Below are 19,077 nucleotides of genomic sequence, written 5' to 3'. Positions count from 1 at the left end.
TTACTTGTTTCAGTCATTTGACTGTGGCCATGCTGCAGCACCGCCTTTAGTTGAGCAAATCGACCCCAGGACTTATTCTTTGGAAGCCTAGTACTTATTCTATCAATCTCTTTGCCGAACCGCTAAGTGACAGGGACGTAAACACACCAAAATCGGTTGTCAAGCGATGTTGGGGGGACAAACACAGACACACAAACATAGACACACGTACATATATATATATATATATATATATATATATATATATATACACGACGGGCTTCTTTCAGTTTCCGTCTACCAAATCCACTCACAAGGCTTTGGTTGGCCCGAGGCTATAGTAGAAGACACTTGCCCGCGATCAAATAATTAATAGTGACAGAATTAGTATTAATATCAAAGGTAATATTTATCCCCACTTAAAAGTAGATATTGTTTTAGAACACAGAATACTGCATTATTTATCATGAGAGAATCATTCATGTGGACTTGTGGTGCAAATAAACACTCATGTTTATATTACTAGCGAGAGATAATTGTATGTTACTGCCCCGGATCTACCTGGTCACATGATTTTGGCCTCCATTGGATTTGTCAATGGTAGACATCCATGACAAGAGATTGCAGTGATTGATTCCTCTGTCTGCAATATGCATAGTGTCTAATCAGGCACCAGTACCTGATTAGACACTGAGATTCTATATATATTTTAGCTGTGGATTAAGTGTATAGATGTGTTTGTGTATGTGTATGTATATCTATATATATACATATATATATATATAGGGGAGAATTGATGAAAAAACAACAGACGAAGACAGGTGGTGTAAACAACAAATGGATGTATTAGTATAACGCTCAGGAATAGAGAAAGTCTTTAACGTTTCGAGCCTACGCTCTTCGACAGAAAGGAACACAGAAAGAAATGAGAGAAAAAAATATGTGTAGTGGTCAGTGAATGTATGTATGTATATATATGTTTGTATATATATATGTATTATGTATATATAAGAAAATAGAGATGATTAGATAAGTAATTAATTAATTACAAAATTGATACATGTATGTATAATATATATATGTATGTATGCATATATATGTATCATCATCATTATCATTGATAAATATTGATAAATATTCATGAGTCTTTAATCATCTGTATTACCTGTACTGACCAGACTATTGGCTGCTATTAAACACCACTGGTCTTGATGATTGTATCATTCTTTTCCGTCTTGGCCCAAATTGTCTTCCCATCATCGTGGAGGCTTTCTGAGTAGCCTCTTCTGATCTCTCAGATACACTCAGCAACTGCATATGTTTACCTGTTGTCTGTAAACCTTTTGATTTGTCCAGTCCAGTGGAACTTATGCTTTTGATATTCTGCAATCACATCATTCACTCTGCCACATTCTTGAATTGCTTATACTCTCACAATATTCCTAACCTGTATCTTTCTATGGCTCTTTGTATTGTTACAAATCGATGTTCTTCCCTCTTTGTCGTAGCCTATGTCTCACTTGTCTATAAAAGCACATGTAGAACAGTACTATTCAAGAGACTGGCACAAAGGGTCTTGTACAGCTTTGTTTTGAGCACATCTTTTATCAAGGTAAATCCCCTCCATCTTGACCTTATTCTCCTTGAGATCTCAGCATCCATGTCTTGGCACATATTCATTGTGTGCTTCAAGTAGATCTACTCCTTTACCTCCTCTATTCAGCTTTGTACTACTTATATTTCGTTTCTATGCAGTCTGTTTTAAGGACTGCTGCTGAGTTATGGTGTCCAGCACTATCAGTATGGTCTGCAGTGAATCTGTGGTTTCAGCTATGAGAACATATAGGACAAAGATATAGGACAAAGATATAGGACAAAGATATAAGAGCATTGCAACGTAACATATGACACAATTAAACAATGTATGTAGCAAATAGACATTGAGGAAAAAAAAAAACAGGAATTAACATCAATAAAATAAAGATACATTTTAACTTAAGTAACATGACCTTGTAAAGCATGTCTTTCGTGACTGCCTGCAGGTGACTGAAGCTACTGTGATGTGGGCACCACTGTGTAACTGAAGTGGTCTAAACATTGCTAGATGTTTATTTTTCAAAATTATGCCTATTAGTTATACTGTTATAGTCTATCTAAATATAGCAATTAATAGTAATAATAAAAGACAATAGTCAAATCTGAGTATAATGGTAATATGCAATAATCTATTTTGTGCAGAAACTGTACATGATAGGATAATGTCTTTGTCATATTTGAAATCAACAGGTAAAAATTGACTAATTTCATTCAATAAGTATGAAATAATATTTTAGGTTGCAGACATGTGTTAGCACACAATATCAAAGCAAGAAACAGTAACACACACATGATGCACTTCTTTCAGTTTACATCAACCAAATCCACTCGCAACGTTTTGTTTGGCCCAGGGTTGCAGAAGACAATACTTTTCCAAAGTGTCATGCAATGGGATTAAACCTAAAGTCACGTGGTTGGGAAGCAAACTTCTTACCACACAGCCATGCCTGTGCAAATATGTGTATATTTATGTATACACACACACACAAACATTTGTGTGTGTGTGTGTGTATGTATATATATACTGTCCAAAATACCATGTCGTAGAACTGAACCAAAACATTTCCTTGGAAAGCAAACTTTGTAACCACACAGTCATGCATGCACCAACCAATGCCTGTGCCTGATTACTTTGATGTTATCCATCTTTTACCATGTCTGAATACTTTGAAGTTATATTTTTCATTTTGTCCAGTTTCAGCTCATGAGCTGTGGCCATGCTGGGGCACCGCCATTTGGTGTTGCTACACAATTTTACTTCAGGAATTGACATTTGGTGCATGAGAGAGTTTGATGCAATGGCATCCAGTTCTTTTATTTGTGTAACTTTCGATGCCAAAGTTTGGGACAATACCTTCGAGGATCTTCCAGATGTATATTATGGCATATCTTTCTTGTCTACGCTCTAAGGAATAGAGTCTTAATCTCTTGATTATTTCTACATATATTATTTTTTGAACTTTCTTTTCTTTTTTTTCTTTCAGAACCCTATTCAATTCCATTTATCTCACTTTCTCCTATTCTTTCAGATTTTTCTTTCTGTTTACATAACTTCTCTTTTCCAATTTTTGTCAATACACCCATTCCTTTTGACTTTCTCTTCCTTTCAACAATAATTCTTCAAAACATAAACAATGTCATCATTGTTGGGTAAAATTTGGTAAACGAGGAAATAAGTAATGGCCTGTATTGACAACAGTTAAGAGAGTTCCTAGAAGTGTTTGATAAAAAATTTAACTTTTATGCAGAGTGAAGAATCTGTTTTAGGCATTTATCCATTTGAGAGTAAGGAAGAGTCATGGTTTTGCTTTGATTGCATAAAAGACAAAAATTCCGGTCAGCCACAGAGGAAGTAGTTAGTGTTTAAGTGAAGAGGAGAAGGTGGAGAAAGAAAAAAAAAGTTAAAGGAGAGATAAACAAATTGCGTACCCAGCATGCATTCAGAAAAGTTTTTGTTTATTTGTAACTGAGAGGATAACAGGAAAAAAAATTAGAGAGAAAAGTGGTGTAAGGTAGAGAATGAAAAAAGAGGGGAAAGAACTAAAGAATGGCAGATAAAGGAAACCAAACATTTAAGGAAAGTCAAGGAGATAAAGTAAAGAAGATGTGGGAATTGGTGTATTAGGGAAGTAGGAAACAAAGCTGAAGAAACTGTTAAAGTAAGAAAGGCAGAATATTGGCCAATAGTTTACGTTTATTATTACCATTGTTGCTGATGAAAAAGTTGATGGATGCATATGTGCTACAACATGCATGCTTATAAACACATTCAATATTTATACAAAAAAAATCTAAGAAAATCTAAATAGCAGGAGCAGAGAAGAAGAGGGTACAGGAAATGAGCTTGGGAAGGAGGAGGATGGCATGATAGTAGAATAAACGAAAGCAGATTTAGAAGAGGTTCTGTAGTGAAGATAAGAAGCTTTGCCTAATTTTTGGTTTTCATTTCAGCCATATAGTTTAAACCATGGATGGGAGGTGGTCAACAATAGAATAGCTGGGTTACAGGGTGTTATTACAAACATCAAAGAGATATTTCCAGCAATGATCACCCGAATAGCAATCTGTCTCTCCTATGAGCATTATTACATTGCAGAGACTGAAAGCTGTGCTGTGTAGTATATTAAGTACAGTCAACATGGTCAGTTACATTGACCATAGACTTGGATGCTTGTTAAAAGTGTGCTTGGCATATGAAAGAACAAGTATGACATTGGGGTCAAAAGCAAGAGATCCCTCTTCTTTGTGGCCAACTAATTTCTCCCATTTTTAAATTAGATTCCTATCAGGTTTATATTATAATATCATCAACCTATATTATCATAGTATGTTTTCATTCTAGTACTATCAGCTTATACTAGCATCATAGGAATTTGATCAGTTAGAAGGACATATTGGCAGTGGTACTGATAAAATGGATATAACAGTCTGTAGCATTATTACTAAGACACAAGCCACCTAGAATGCATAGCTACTTTGTATTTACTGCTCAAATACTTATAAGATGATTGTATATTCTAAACGAAACTGACCCCTCTTCATCATCAATTTACAATTAAAACAATTTGACTCATTGTATTTGTACTCAATCAAACACACATACAAGTTATACATAAAATAAAAGTAAATTTACTGAAACAAAAGTGACAACTTTAACCTGTTTGAAATGGGCCAAATACAATTTAAATGTTTAACTGAATCACTTATGATAGCCTCATCATAAAAATCTATATATAGATATAAAAAAAAAGAATCCTTAGTGTTATGTGAGCAATGTGTCCCTGAAAAACTTTACATAAAAATTTAATTTTCCCATTGATTTTTATGTTGTAAAATGGTATCACATTCTGATAGAGATTTTTGAAAAAAAAACCCACTGTAAAGGAAAAACAAAAACAAAAAAAGCAATGCAGCTGCTTTTACCAATGGAAATAGCAATTTCTAAACATACATAGTACAATATTTATGTGTAAAAACATTTGAAGTGAAATTCCTTTGGGGAGTAAATAGGAATTGTTATATTGTGATATGGTACATGCTTACCACAAAAAAAATGTTGACTACTATGTTAAGAGGTGGCAGTGAAATAAGTGTTTTGGGGAGGATGCAGAACACTCTCTTCTATCTTATAGCTCATCATCATCTTTATCAACATCTACTTGAGGGGTGAAGAATTTATCCAAAATTCTCTTTGTACAGTTGAGTGTAGGAACTGAGCTCATTGTAAACTTCTCATGTAATTTTTATGCTATTAGGGTTGTTATCAGCAAAAACTTGCAGACCTTCCTATATAAGTGCCAAATCTTTAGCAATATTCTTTGCAGCCTACTTAAATGTAGTGGTGGAATTTATTATTCTCAGCTTACTTTTGTTCTTACATCTGCTCATCTTCAGATAAACTTTCTCTGCAAGCTACTAGCAAATCAAACACATCATTGTCTATGACTTCTTCAAACCCCTACATCATTTACAAGTGTCACAATATCTTTCTGAATTTCATGTAGACTTTCCACTTGAGGAAAACTAGTAAAGTCATGGATAGAATTGATCTACACACCAAAAAGCCAGTCGATTTTAAGCTTCATATTAGATCTACGAAAAAGTAAGGGCTGAGCAGTTGATGGAGTAACAGTAAGTTGCCTAAATTTTCTTTCTGCTCTTACACATTCTTCCTACTGTAGACATTTCAAGCTTTAATCTGTTGGCAACATGACTGATTTTTTTTTTCTTCCATAACAAGCCTTTTGAAGTTTATTCCCTTTGTTACCAATCTGCCTGAGACTGGCCCTGATTTTAGGATATAAACTTCCTGTTTTAAGGTGATCTAAATTAAAATAATTGAAACAAAGGTAATGTATTTAATCGCAAATATAATAATAAAGGTGTTTACTGTCCTTTTCAACACTACAGATTGCAGTTCCTTTTAATGGCTTCTTACCAGACATGAATTGTAGATAAATCCAGTATCATTGGTGATCAACAATCATCCACAACAAATATGCAGTAGTGAAATAGCAGCAGATAAGAAATGCTCAGTGAGAGCAAAAAAAAAAATTGTTTTATTCGTATGGGAATAAGATGATAAAAAAATGAAGGAGTGAGGTGGGAGGAGATACTGTATGTTAACAGTTAGTAGAAGGGTTATCAGGTCCATGGCATTTTGCTCCTTGCAACTCTAACTTGAGTCACAATAACCTCACACATACAAGATACATAGCTACTGACATTGATATCATGCTGATATTATTACAGTTATCTAAAAGTTGGTGGGTTGGAAGTGGTGGTTGTGTTGCTTGTGCTGGAGAGGAAAGAAACGTTGTTGTTGCTGATGGTGGTGATGTTGTCCTTGATAATTATATTGTTGTTGCTGTTTAGTTTCAGGTCAATCCGCATTGACCTAATGTCAAAACATTTTGTTCAGCATTTTCTCTCAGATGGAACCACTGATCTCATTCATACCTTTGTTGCTGTTGTTGTGGGTTACTGAGGAGTGACTAGGTTGACAATGGCGAAGGTCAATACATATTTATACATATGTGCAGCAGTTGGAGAGAGAGAGAGAGAGAGAGATCTGAAATAAGGACAGAAACAGATGTGCTGCCATAAAGGAGATCATGGTTACCAAACCTGAGGAAAGTGCAGGAGGAGAGAGAGAGAGACATCAGGATAGGGATAGTGGCAAAGTGCCAGGCATACTCACAAGGAATGAGGATCAGAATATAAATGGGATGGTTGAATAAAGACAGAGAGAGGTATAGATGTTGGCAAATGCCAGGGAATACCCTTGAGGTTTGAAGGTCTTAATATAAGTGGTAAGATATTGCCAAAGAAGTGTGAATAGAGAGTGGGGAAGGGAAATGTGGAGTGAAAACCTGGGTATATAGAGTGGTGTGGCAGGGGGCTACTGGAGAGTGATGATACAGAAAAACAGGGCCATGAGGACAGGATTGGTGAGTGAGAGGTAGGCATAGTACATGAAGGAAGAAATGGGAAATGTGAGTAAGAGAAGAGTTGTAGAGATGTGGATTGGTTTGTTGGTTTAGGGTGTGTGAAAGGTTTTCTTGTTACATATGGGTGGAACATGCAGACTGGGGGCTAGAAGATAGCAATGATACAGTGAGACAGGGCCAAGAGGACAGGATTGGGGAGTGAGAAGCAAGCATAGAGCATGAAGTGGAAATGTGAGGAAGAGAAGAGAATGACTTATATTCTGCATTTGCAGCTCCGTTGGTGGCTAATGAGCCCTGCTTCTGACGAGCACACATGACTGCAAACATTGCAAACCAAGCTTTCCTCATTCACTATGCTAGCAGTGTGCTTTCGAGCAGCACAGTTACATTCTTCATGCAGAATATGTGCTGTATAAGGTGTGTATATGTGTATATATATATATATATATATATATGTTTGTGTGTGTGTGTCATCATCATCGTTTAACGTCCGCTTTCCATGCTAGCATGGGTTGGACGATTTGACTGAGGACTGGTGAAACCGGATGGCAACACCAGGCTCCAGTCTGATTTGGCAGAGTTTCTACAGCTGGATGCCCTTCCTAACGCCAACCACTCAGAGAGTGTAGTGGGTGCTTTTACGTGTCACCCGCACGAAAACGGCCACGCTCGAAATGGTGTCTTTTATGTGCCACCCACACAAGCCAGTCCAGGGGCACTGGCAACGATCTCGCTCGAAAATCCTACAGGAGCCAGTCAGGCGGTACTGGCAACGGCCACGCTCAAAATGGTGCATCTCATGTGCCACCCGCACAAGAACCAGTCCAGGGGCACTGGCAACGATCTTACTTGGCTTGCCGGGTCTTCTCACGCACAGCACATTTCCAAAGGTCTCGGTCAGTAGTCATCGCCTCGGTGAGGCCCAATGTACGAATGTCTTGCCTCACCACCTCAGCCCAGGTCTTCCTGGGCCTACCTCTTCCACGGGTTCCCTCAACTGTTAGGGTGTGGCACTTTTTCACGCAGCTATCCTCATCCATTCTCACCACATGTCCATACCAGCGCAATCGTCTCTCTTGCACGCCACAACTGATGCTTCTAATGTTCAGCTTTTCTCTCAAGATACTTACACTCTGACGGGTATTCACATTGACATTACACATCCAACGGAGCATACTGGCTTCATTCCTTGCGAGCTTACGTATGTCCTCAGCAGTTACAGCCCATGTTTCACTGCCATGTAGCATGGTTGTTCGTACGCATGCGTCATACAGTCTGCCTTTTACTCTGAGTGAGAGTCCCTTTGTCGCCAGCAGGGGTAAGAGCTCTCTAAACTTTGCCCAGGCTATTCTTATTCTAGCAGCTACACTTTCAGCGCACCCACCCCCACTACTAACTTGGTCGCCCAGATAGTGGAAGCTATCGACTACCTCTAGTTTTTCACCCTGGAATGAGATAGAAGTTGTTTCCTGTTTGTTTGCAGTCTTTATTGCACCTGAACATCTGCCACAAACAAAAACTAACTTGCTAGTTAACCTGCCTTTGATGTTGCTGCACCTCTTATGTGTCCATAGCTTGCACCGGGTACATCTTATAGAGTTACTACCTACTCCTTTTCTACATACTGAGCAGGGCCATCTACCTGAAGGGGTTTGTGTTTTATCTACCTTCCTACTTATTAGGATTTTGGTTTTAGCTAGGTTGACTCTAAGGCCCTTCAATTCTAGACCTTGCTTCCACACCTGAAACTTCTCCTCTAGTTCTGATAGTGACTCCGCAATTAGGGCAAGGTCATCAGCATAGAGGAGCTCCCAGGGGCAACCTGTCTTGAACTCCTCTGTGATTGCCTGGAGGACTATGGTAAATAAGAGGGGGCTGAGGACGGAACCTTGGTGGACCCCTACCTCTACCCGGAATTCATTGCCGTACTCATTTCCAACCCTCACCTTACTGGCAGCATCTCTGTACATGGCTCGCACTGCTCTCACTAACCATTCTTCTATCCCAAGTTTCCTCATTGACCACCAGATAAGGGATCGGGGGACCCTGTCAAAGGCTTTCTCCATGTCAACGAAAGCCAGGTACAGAGGTTTATCCTTAGCTAGGTATTTCTCCTGCAACTGTCTCACTAGAAATAAGGCATCAGTAGTGCTTTTACCTGGCACGAACCCAAACTGCATCTCATCTAAATTGATTCGCTCCCTAATTAGTTGGGCTATGACCCTCTCTGTAACTTTCATAACCTGATCTAGCAGCTTGATGCCTCTGTAATTATTTGTATCTAAAGCGTCACCTTTACCTTTGTAGCAGTTGACTATGATGCTGCTACACCAGTCATTGGGTATGACTCCTTCGTGTATCACCTGGTTCGTAATACGGGTGACTAGGCTATAGCCAACACTGCCAGATATTTTGAGCATCTCTGCAGTGATTCCTGATGGGCCGGAGGCTTTCCCGGTCTTCATACTCTTAATTGCTTTATCTACCCTGGTACTATCAACTCGGATAGCTGGTCCCTCTATTGGGTCGATATACGGCAGGCTCTCTTTCTCCCATTCATTCTCTTTATTAAGCAATCTATCGTAGTGGCATCTCCAGACCTCTTTCTTTGCATCCTCATTTAATGCAAGCGTACCATCATCCATGCGAACACATTTCTCTCCTACAACATCACTATTCTCTCTCCTACACTGTCTTGCAACACGAAATATCTCGAGTCTTTGGTCCTCACGGCGCAGAACATTGGCAAATCTTTCCTTATCTGCTTCCCCTCTGGCTAAATAAACCTGTCGCCTAGCCTCCCTTCTGGCACATTGGTACAATTCCCTGCTACCACCGTTCTTCCAAGCCTGTTTCTTTTGTCTAATAGCCCTGTCTACCTCCTTGTTCCACCACCACGTTACTCTGGGTCGGGAGGGGACCTTACACCACCCACAAATCTGGTCGGTGGCTTTCAACAGGTTGTCCCGCAGAAATCTCCAATTGTCTTCCACGTTGTATGATGCTATATCCCCTTCTATTTCGTTAAATGCTTCAAGTAACTTGTCTCTAAGTCTCTGTCCGTTTGCAGGGTCTTTAAGCTTCCACACCCTTCTCCTCCAAGCCTGTCTAATTCTGGGCACCCATTTTGCCTTGATCCTAAAGTCGCTAACTACTAATCTATGTTGTGGGGTACATTCTTTGCCAGGGTAGGTTTTGGCATTTATAAGCCGCCCTCTTTCCCTATTTCTGGCGAGGATGTAGTCGATTTGGCTAGAGTGTCTGCCGGAGCGGTAGGTGACTAGGTGACTGGCAGGTTTCCTGAAGTTGGTATTGCAGACCATAAGATCGGTTGCATCACAGAACTCCAGCAGTCTGGTTCCCTCCTCGTTGCGGGAACCGAAGCCATAGCCTCCATGTATGCCATGGAAGCCTCCAGCACGACGTCCGACATGACCGTTGAAGTCTCCAGCCACAAAGAGGTCCCTGTCACTCGTCGACGAGGTAGTTTGCAAGAGGGTGTCATAGAATTGGTCTTTCAGACCATCTGGTAGCCCCGGTTGAGGTGCATAGGCTGAGATGACAGTAGCTAATCTATGATGAAGCACTAGTCTGATCTTAAGTACTCTGTCACTTACTCTAACGACCTCGATTACCTTATCCACCCATTTCTCCGCTAGAAGTATTCCTACGCCCCCGACCCCGTCAGTGTTCCCTGCCCAGAAAATCTTGTACCTGTGTTCTTTGCCTGTGAGGAACCTCGCAGAACCTCCTCTCCATCTTACTTCCTGGATGCAGCACATATCTACGCGTCTCCGTTCAAGCATCTCAACAATTTCACCAGATCTACCTTTCAGCGTGCCGACGTTGAGAGTGCCAATCCTAACAGTATGGGTGTTGGGGGTGTGGGCCTGTAGCCTGGGAAGGGGAAAAGCAGTGTCGTGTACCTGAAAAGAAAACTTGCAATTGGAAGAATTCATAAGCAAAACAGTACCTACAACCTGCAAACATTTCTCAAACTTAATGCGCTACCCAAAGGTAGGGGAGAGGATGGCCAAGGCCACTAGATGGGTTCCGGGAGACAGCCGAGGTTGACAGGATGACAGAGGAATGAACTTCCGGTGGAGGGGGTGGGAGGGCGGGTTACCGCCAGCGAGTAGATAGGGCTCTTAATTGTAGATTTTAAATATTTGAGAGACAAGGGCTCTTAATTGTAGATTTTAAATATTTGAGAGACAACAATGCATAAATCGTAATTTTTAGAAGAGCAATGAATTCTGGGTGAGTAGAATATAACGTAGCATGAATTTAGGAAGCTTAGAAAATGAATAAGTATGAATTTAAGACAACAACTGAATTCAATTGAATTTCATGGAGAGAAACAAGATAAATAATAGAGGGCAAACTAAAGCGCGAAGGTATGAGATGTTTGAGGCCGTAAATAAATAAAAAAATCTCTATCTTATCTGCATCTTGGAGATTTCGTCGTAGTATGTCAGCGAGATAATTTAGAATGGGTTTCTCATTTAAATTTATAATAAAGGAGAATGAAATTAATGAAATTAATTTACTAAGCCCAGTATTGTTGTGTTTAGTTTGGTCTTTAAAGGAACATAATAAACAATTCGATTTGGAACGGAAAATTCTATCTAGATCCTTCCCATATGACAAAGGTAAATCTTTTTGTCTGTGCTGTAATGAAGAACAATTTCTCATCCTTTCTCGGAGAATACTTTTGTAAACACATTTAAAGCATGTGTTTATCATTGTAAACATACCTTTAGTTCCTATAAGTAATTTTCCACCAATCTATAAAATTTGATCTTTAACTGTCTTCTTGCATTTTATTTCCACTGCATATATCTATTTCCATGCTTTTAAGCTTTGTTCCCATTCATCTATCACACTATATTTCTCCACTCTTAATTTTCTGTTAATTTCTTTCTTTCTGCTCCTCCTCTTTCTCTAAATTACCTTTGATATTAAATCCATTAATGGTTTTTAAAAAAAAATAATTTGCCATCATTCCCCTTCGTCATAAACACAGTAATCATATTCAGTTAAAATGGCTAACTGATGTGTTTTGTTTCTCCTTTTTTCCCCAGATGAGATGATTGCATTGTTTTACATCATTTTTATTCCCTCTGAAATAATCTCAATGCTTCCTTGGAAACATATGTTGGAAGTATAAATGATTTGAATAACACCTGCATTTGACTCCATTTCTTAATCTATCTATCTATCTATCTATCTATATATATATATATATATATATATATATATATATATATATATATATTATGTGTGTGTGTGTGTGTGTGTGTGTGTGTGTGTGTGTGTGTGTGCATAAAAATATATATATACATACAGAGAGAGAGATTGAAAGATACATGAACACATAAAATTTGGTGATAAATTCCAGCTGAATCTTACATCTTTTTGAGGTAATATAGTACAGAAAGATAGGAATAAATTCATTGAATTTTAGCAAAAGATTATTGAAAATTAAAGCAATGTGACGTTAACAGTTTGAAAAATTTTTTTAAAAATTTTCATAGTTATTCTCTTGGAGATTTTTTTTTTTTTTTTCAAGAGCACAGATACATAACAGCAAACAGAGAAAAGGATTAATTCAGAGGACTGTAGATGACCGAGAAAGGAAAAATGAATATTTCTTAACAACGTACTTAAAAAAATATTTTCAAGTGGAAAAGTCATAAACAATATGGAGTGAAATAGATTTGTTTTTCTAAATTACTTTTTTATTATCTTTAAAAAAAGAAAAAACTCATCACTCTGATCATCAATATATGTATTTTATTTAAGAAATCGGAAGATGGATTATACATTAAGTTGATACACTTCATGACAGCAAATAATCTTAGTCTGTCTATAACCCAGCATGGAGGCACATATGGTCAGGTGAGGTGGTTTGGATTTATGTGGAAAGGAACTATAAATAGCATGAATGCAGATTCCTTTTGATATCATAGCACAGTTTATACTGGATAAAAGTAGAATAAAACTACCTTAAAAGTAAATAAGGCTCTGTTCAGTAAAATACCTTTTCATTGCCTTAGATAATCTCAAGAAACATTCAATGCAATAGTAAACTACTAAATGAAATAAACAGGAATATTTCTTTTTGTATATGCAGAAAGTGTTTAAATGTATTTCGGACAATTAACTATTGCAGCAACCAATAACTGGAAGAAACTGTATTGCCATATAATTGTGCATGTGATTATCTTTTCACGCAACTCCTACCTTGACCAGTATGATATATTAACTATAAATAAGAGGCCATGTACTTAATATCCTAATAGCTTGCCTAAGATGCTTACTTTGCTTTAGAACCATTGATAAAAAATTCTAACTTCTCAGCTTCAAGAGCAGACTAAAAAAAACGGATGTAATAAAATTAGTTTTGAGAGGCAGTTAGATATACTTAGTGGAGGAGAATGAAAACGACAGGGCAGAGAATAAAAATTTTGCATCACTAAAAGAGAGATAGAGTAGACATATTTTACATTTCCTGTACTATTTATAACAATAATATAAACATATGCATTTATTTTTATAAAACATTGTTTGAGTTTACTTTATAATTTTTTTTATACATCCTATTTTGATATCCAAGGTATATCACTGACACATATATAAAAGTAACCTTTACAGTGTAAACTTCTCCCACACAAATGATCCTTATAGGTATCATGAAAACAAAGTCCACATGGCAATGAAGACATTCGCCAACAATATTATTGTGCCATATATCAGAATGACAGAATAGATGGTGTTTCGCACTTCAACATTAGGAATGATTGGTCGAAGACAAAACTCAATAAAAGCACGGCATATCCACTGTCCATCAAGGGCATAGCATGGAATCACATTGATGATAACCAAAGCACCAGATAAAGAGATCAAGTATCTGTAAGAAAACAATTAGTTAAGGAAGCAAACACATTTATTTAAAATTACTTTCACACATCCATTTACTTGTTAGAAGATAAGCAAAAGTTGTACATTTTAGATTCATTTATTGATTAGATTGCAACAAAAGCACCGGAAACTGTGTCCTATACCTCTAATGGTCAGCTATGTAAAGGAAACTACACAGGACATATTCATTTGGTACATCACAAGTAACCAGTAAAAAATAAATAAATAGGTGCAGGCGTGGCTGTGTGGTAAGAAGCTTGCTTCTCAACCACATGGTTCCAGGTTCAGTCCCACTGTGTAGCACCTTGGGCAAGTGTCTACTACTATAGCATTACTTAAGCATACCTATGTTACAAAAGTAGGGAAGTACTCAACATCCAGGTACTTTTGTCATCTTTAGACTGATAGTTAGCATGAATTTCAGACAGTTCTTGTGAGTCTGTCTATAAGGCATTGCTATTACTCCTCAAGATGTGTTGCTAGTGACCACATCAAATGCAAACAGTATATCAATGATGAGTACTTCACATACTTTGGTTTATGCCTTCAATCAGAATTGACTGAGCAGTTTCCATTCTGAGAAAGAACCATCAGAGTGAATGATGTCTCTCATGACTGAACAATCCTGAGTAAACTTGGAGGGCACCCAATATTGAGAACAATACAGAAGAGGCCATCTCTACTTACAAGGTTGAAGAGGCCATCTCTACTTACAAGGTTGAAGAGGCCATCTCTACTTACAAGGTTGAAGAGGCCATCTCTACTTACAAGGTTGAAGAGGCTATCTCTACTTACAAGGTTGGGAGTTCAATGAAAGCAATGTAGACTGATTGCCTTTGCTCTTTGCATTTATCTTGTAATTATGGAGTGCTCTGGCCTGAATCCCCACTGAGACCCAAGACATACTTTTCCAGCAATTTTCTGTTATCTGTTTAAGGCCATATGAACAAAGACCTTTCCAATGATGCTCAACATGGAGATCCCTCTGTACTTGTTGCAATCACTTCTATCTCCTTTGTTTTCGTACAAGCTGACAATACTGAAGTCTCTCATTTTCTGTGGCTCTGTTCCCTCTTTTTCAGCACTTGTTCAAATAGTTTGTGTAGATGGTGCAACAGGACACCTTTTCAACACCTGATGGCCTCTGGTGGAACATCATCAAATCCTGATACTTTTCCAGTAAGGAAGACAGTTAGAGGCTTTATTCAGCTCTTCAGCGATTGGTTTCTTTATTACCTGCAGGTATTTCCCTGTGTCTAGTGTACTGTCCAAAATGGTGTTTATTGTAAAATAGAGTTCAGAGTAATGTTCTACTCATCTTTCTATTTGCTTGCTTGTCTTTGATGGTCTTGCCTACTACAGTTTACAGTGGTGCTGTCTTGCTCATGGTTGGGTCAATGGCTTTTTTTTTATCCCATCCATACACTCTGTGGATATCATCTGTGTCAAATGATAGAATATCTTTGTAAAATTGTAGCCATAGTCATTTGCCCAGTGTCCACAACATTACTTAACACAAAAATTCATGACAGCTTCAACACTAAAAGTAAAAGGAAAAAATCAACAAAACAAATTCACTTTAGATATACCCTTCACTCCTTAATATCAACAAGATACACTATATTCACCTTTTGACATGCACTGCAGCAGCAGTAGCTTCCACTTCTTAATGTGACACATAGTGCAGTCTCCACATTTTCATATGCATTGTAGGTGCAACTTTTACATTTCAGTATGTACTGAAGGTATAGCTGTCATCCTCCAATATGTACTACAAATGTAAACTTTGTCCTTTGACATTTAATGCTAGTACAGCCCTTAGATTTGGACATACACTAGCTACAAAGCGTTCAACCTTTTATGAGTACAGTACGTACAATTAATACTCTTGACATGTACTGTGTTTACATCCCAACTTTGATATACACTGCATATTTCTGACATACATTGCCAACAAAGACAAATATATAATCTTTTAGCTTACACAGATGTATATCTTAAGAGAAAATAAGATGAAACCAATTGAAAGTAAGTGATATAACTGGAATCATTCAATATTCTTGTATCAATGATACTTATTTGATAAAGGATACTTGCAGAATGTTTCAATGATATATGGTAAACTGATGGGTATGAAGGAATTGTTTGGAACATAATTGCTGACAGCAACTAGTGAAAACAAAAAAGAAAGAAACATTTCATTTAGTACAAAAGAAAAAACAAAAACAAAAACAAACTTTATACTATTTAAAAAATAAAACTGTAGAAAAGAGATATAATCTCAAATGAATTTTCCTCTAGTTCATACCAGATAATTTACTGACTATGAAAAAATAAAAAGCAGTGTCAACCCTGGAGAGATTTGAAATCACAATATAGAGGGATAAGACTTATTGTTATAAGAAATTTAATCCAATGTTTGGAGATTTTTGCCACACTACTGCCCTTAAATTGCAGAAATATTAATTTACTTTTAAATAAGCACAACTGCCAAAGTAGACTTGAATGAAACCAAGTTACTGTTATTTATTTATCAAGTTACTGATATTCACTCTTCAGAATTCACACACCATAGGTCAGTTTTACATTTTATCTGTTCAAATGTGAAAGAAAGAGCATTAAAATAATTATCAATACAATGTCAAAATAATTGTTCAAGTATCAAGTCAAAAGTAAATTAATATCACAATTTCTAAGGCAGCAAACTGGCAGAGTCGTTAGCATGCCGGGCAAAATGCTTATAAATAAATATGTTTCAAATCTAACAAGACAAGAAAAAGAAGCTGAAAAGTAAAGTACGATATATAAACTATATTAAAATTTAAAAAAATAAAATCAGTATCAGAAAAAAATCTCTGTTGTAGTACCACTACCACCACCATCAAAAAAAGATGAAAAAGAATAAGCAATAATTACCGGAATAATGAAGGTCTAGAGGATCTCCAAGGAAAAGCAATGGTGGTTTATGACCATGAATGATTCGAAGAAGTCGGGTTTTATTATCTAATGCAGGGTATACACAAGTTGTCTCTACTTTTGGAGTATAACAGTCACTTCGAAATTTACAACTTGGACGATCTGTTGTGGTTCTAGCTGGTAGACAAGCAAACTTCTACAAGACAAAAAAAAAAAAAGAATTATGTTTGTTGATATTTAACTCAATTCTATATTTACTCTGATTCTATAATAGCTTAATCACAGGAGGAAGTGTAGCACCCACGACTTATTGTAGAATGTATGAGGCAAGTTAGAGAAAGGGAGGATCACCCCCCCCCCCCCCCGAAATAGAGAACTGGTCTAAATACTAGTAACACAAAAGTCAGGTAGGGGTACAGAGCCTCATTTATGAGGAAGTATAGTTCATCTGAAGGGTGGTAGGAGAGAGAGAGAGAGAGGAATGGAGTAGTCACTACTGGATGAGGGAGTATTGAAAGAAAAGGAGTGAAAAAGAATAGATTGGTGTGATGGTTAGTCACAATGGGAATGATATATATGTATAAAGACCCGGCAAGACAAGTGAGACCATAACCTGTGGCCTTTACCAGGGGTGTAGCCAGCCCACTTATGCATACCTTTCCTTCTTTGGACACAAAACTCTGCTTGCGAAGTCCTGTTGAGGCAAGTGAAATCAAAAATTCGTTGATTGGCACCCATGCCAACCTTCCTTCATTGGACATTAAACTCAGCTTGCGAAGACCTGTTGGGGCAAGTGAGATCGAAAATGAACCAAATTCAATGACTGGCACCTGTGCCAGTGGAGCGCTAACAGCACCATTCGAGCGGGATCACTGCAAGAACAGTGGTCTCGCTTCCGTTCCGGTGGCACGTAAAAAGCACCATTTGAGTGCGATCATTTCCCACTTCGCCTTACTGGCACTTGAGACACTGAGCATGCTTTGGCAAGCTTACACAATGAGGCAATAGAGCATACACAATGTTTCAACTGACACGGGCACTTCAAAAGGCACGACAGAGCTGCAGCTCTATCAAGAGCATGCTTGTTGTTTTTGTTTTTTTTACATCTGCAGTATTGTGCGTTGAGAAGTTGTCCCCCAATGCCAGATTGTCAATCACGAGTTCTACCATGACATTTGGAAGCATCTGAGAGAGGACATTCAGTGATAGCGACCAGATCCATGGAGCTCGAAGTATTGAATTCTTCACAATGACAATGCATGCATCCAGTCACTGAGCTGTACTCACTCATGAGTTTCTCACCAGGAACAATGTCGTATCACTTCCACACCTGCCCTATTTGCCAGATTTAGCACCTGCAGACTTCCATTTCTTCCTCAAGATGAAAATGCAACTCAAAGGTCACCGTTTTAACACTGTTGTTGAGATCCAGAGTGAATTGCAGGTCTTTGACTCATTTACAGAAAATGACTCCCAGGCTGGACTCTAAAAGTGGCAGGAATGCTGGGACTGGCGTATTGCAGCACAAGGTGACTATTTTGAAGGAGATGATGTTAAAACTAAGATAACTAAGTTATTTTATATATGTATATATATATATATTTTCGAAATTTATCCCTAATAGTGGTTTGGATTTTGGCTATTCCTTCTAGCGTGACAGGTATCCTATGACGGTTACCTCTTATGTGTTAAAATGTACACTGTATTTATAGGAATAATATATAATCTATTGACTAATTTTTCTACATGCTAGGCCACTGGTAGTAAAAATTTCTAAAATTTTTTCTTACCCTGATATATATATATATATATATATATATATATATATATATATATATATATATATAAATTAAGGGAACACAAATGGCATTTAAAATTTGGAACTGTTTCAGTAGAGTTTTATTGATGTATTCATAAGTTACATCAGAACATATAATCGACCATCTTTAGGTAAAATTTTAAACAGCTAAGATGTCAAAATGGTGAGATTTCATACACTGAACATGATGAATCCAATGTTGTTAGAGAAGTGGTTCTTTATAAAATAACATTCAAAATTATAGGAAAATCAGGTGTGGCTTGAACAAGCATATGAGAAGTAAAGAGAGCAAATGACTATATTGTTTAAATTCACTTATTTGAATTAGATTATAGTTAACGTTGGCATTGAGAAGTACAAGAATTACAAACAAGTTGTAACCTTGAGTTGACA

At 37.5% G+C, this 19,077-nt stretch overlaps 1 protein-coding gene across 2 annotated transcripts in view; it reads right to left on the bottom strand.

Annotated features, from left to right (window-relative positions):
• Positions 1-12,806: 12,806 nt before the first annotated feature.
• Positions 12,807-19,077, bottom strand: part of LOC106881390 (membrane-bound transcription factor site-2 protease) — a 30,070-nt gene continuing 23,799 nt past the window's right edge. For both annotated transcript variants that reach the window (XM_014931766.3, XM_089358343.1), the window contains 3 exons: positions 16,866-17,061; positions 16,043-16,118; positions 12,807-13,938 (listed from right to left, as the gene is read on the bottom strand). In XM_014931766.3, the coding sequence (XP_014787252.1) occupies positions 13,719-13,938; positions 16,043-16,118; positions 16,866-17,061 (492 nt within the window). In that variant the 3' untranslated portion in view covers positions 12,807-13,718. The remainder of the gene's footprint in view (positions 13,939-16,042; positions 16,119-16,865; positions 17,062-19,077) is intronic.

This window comes from Octopus bimaculoides, chromosome 10, assembly GCF_046866305.1.
Source record: "Octopus bimaculoides isolate indiv1 chromosome 10, ASM4686630v1, whole genome shotgun sequence".
NCBI lineage: Eukaryota > Metazoa > Mollusca > Cephalopoda > Octopoda > Octopodidae > Octopus > Octopus bimaculoides.
This window is presented reverse-complemented; position numbering and strand designations above follow the sequence as displayed.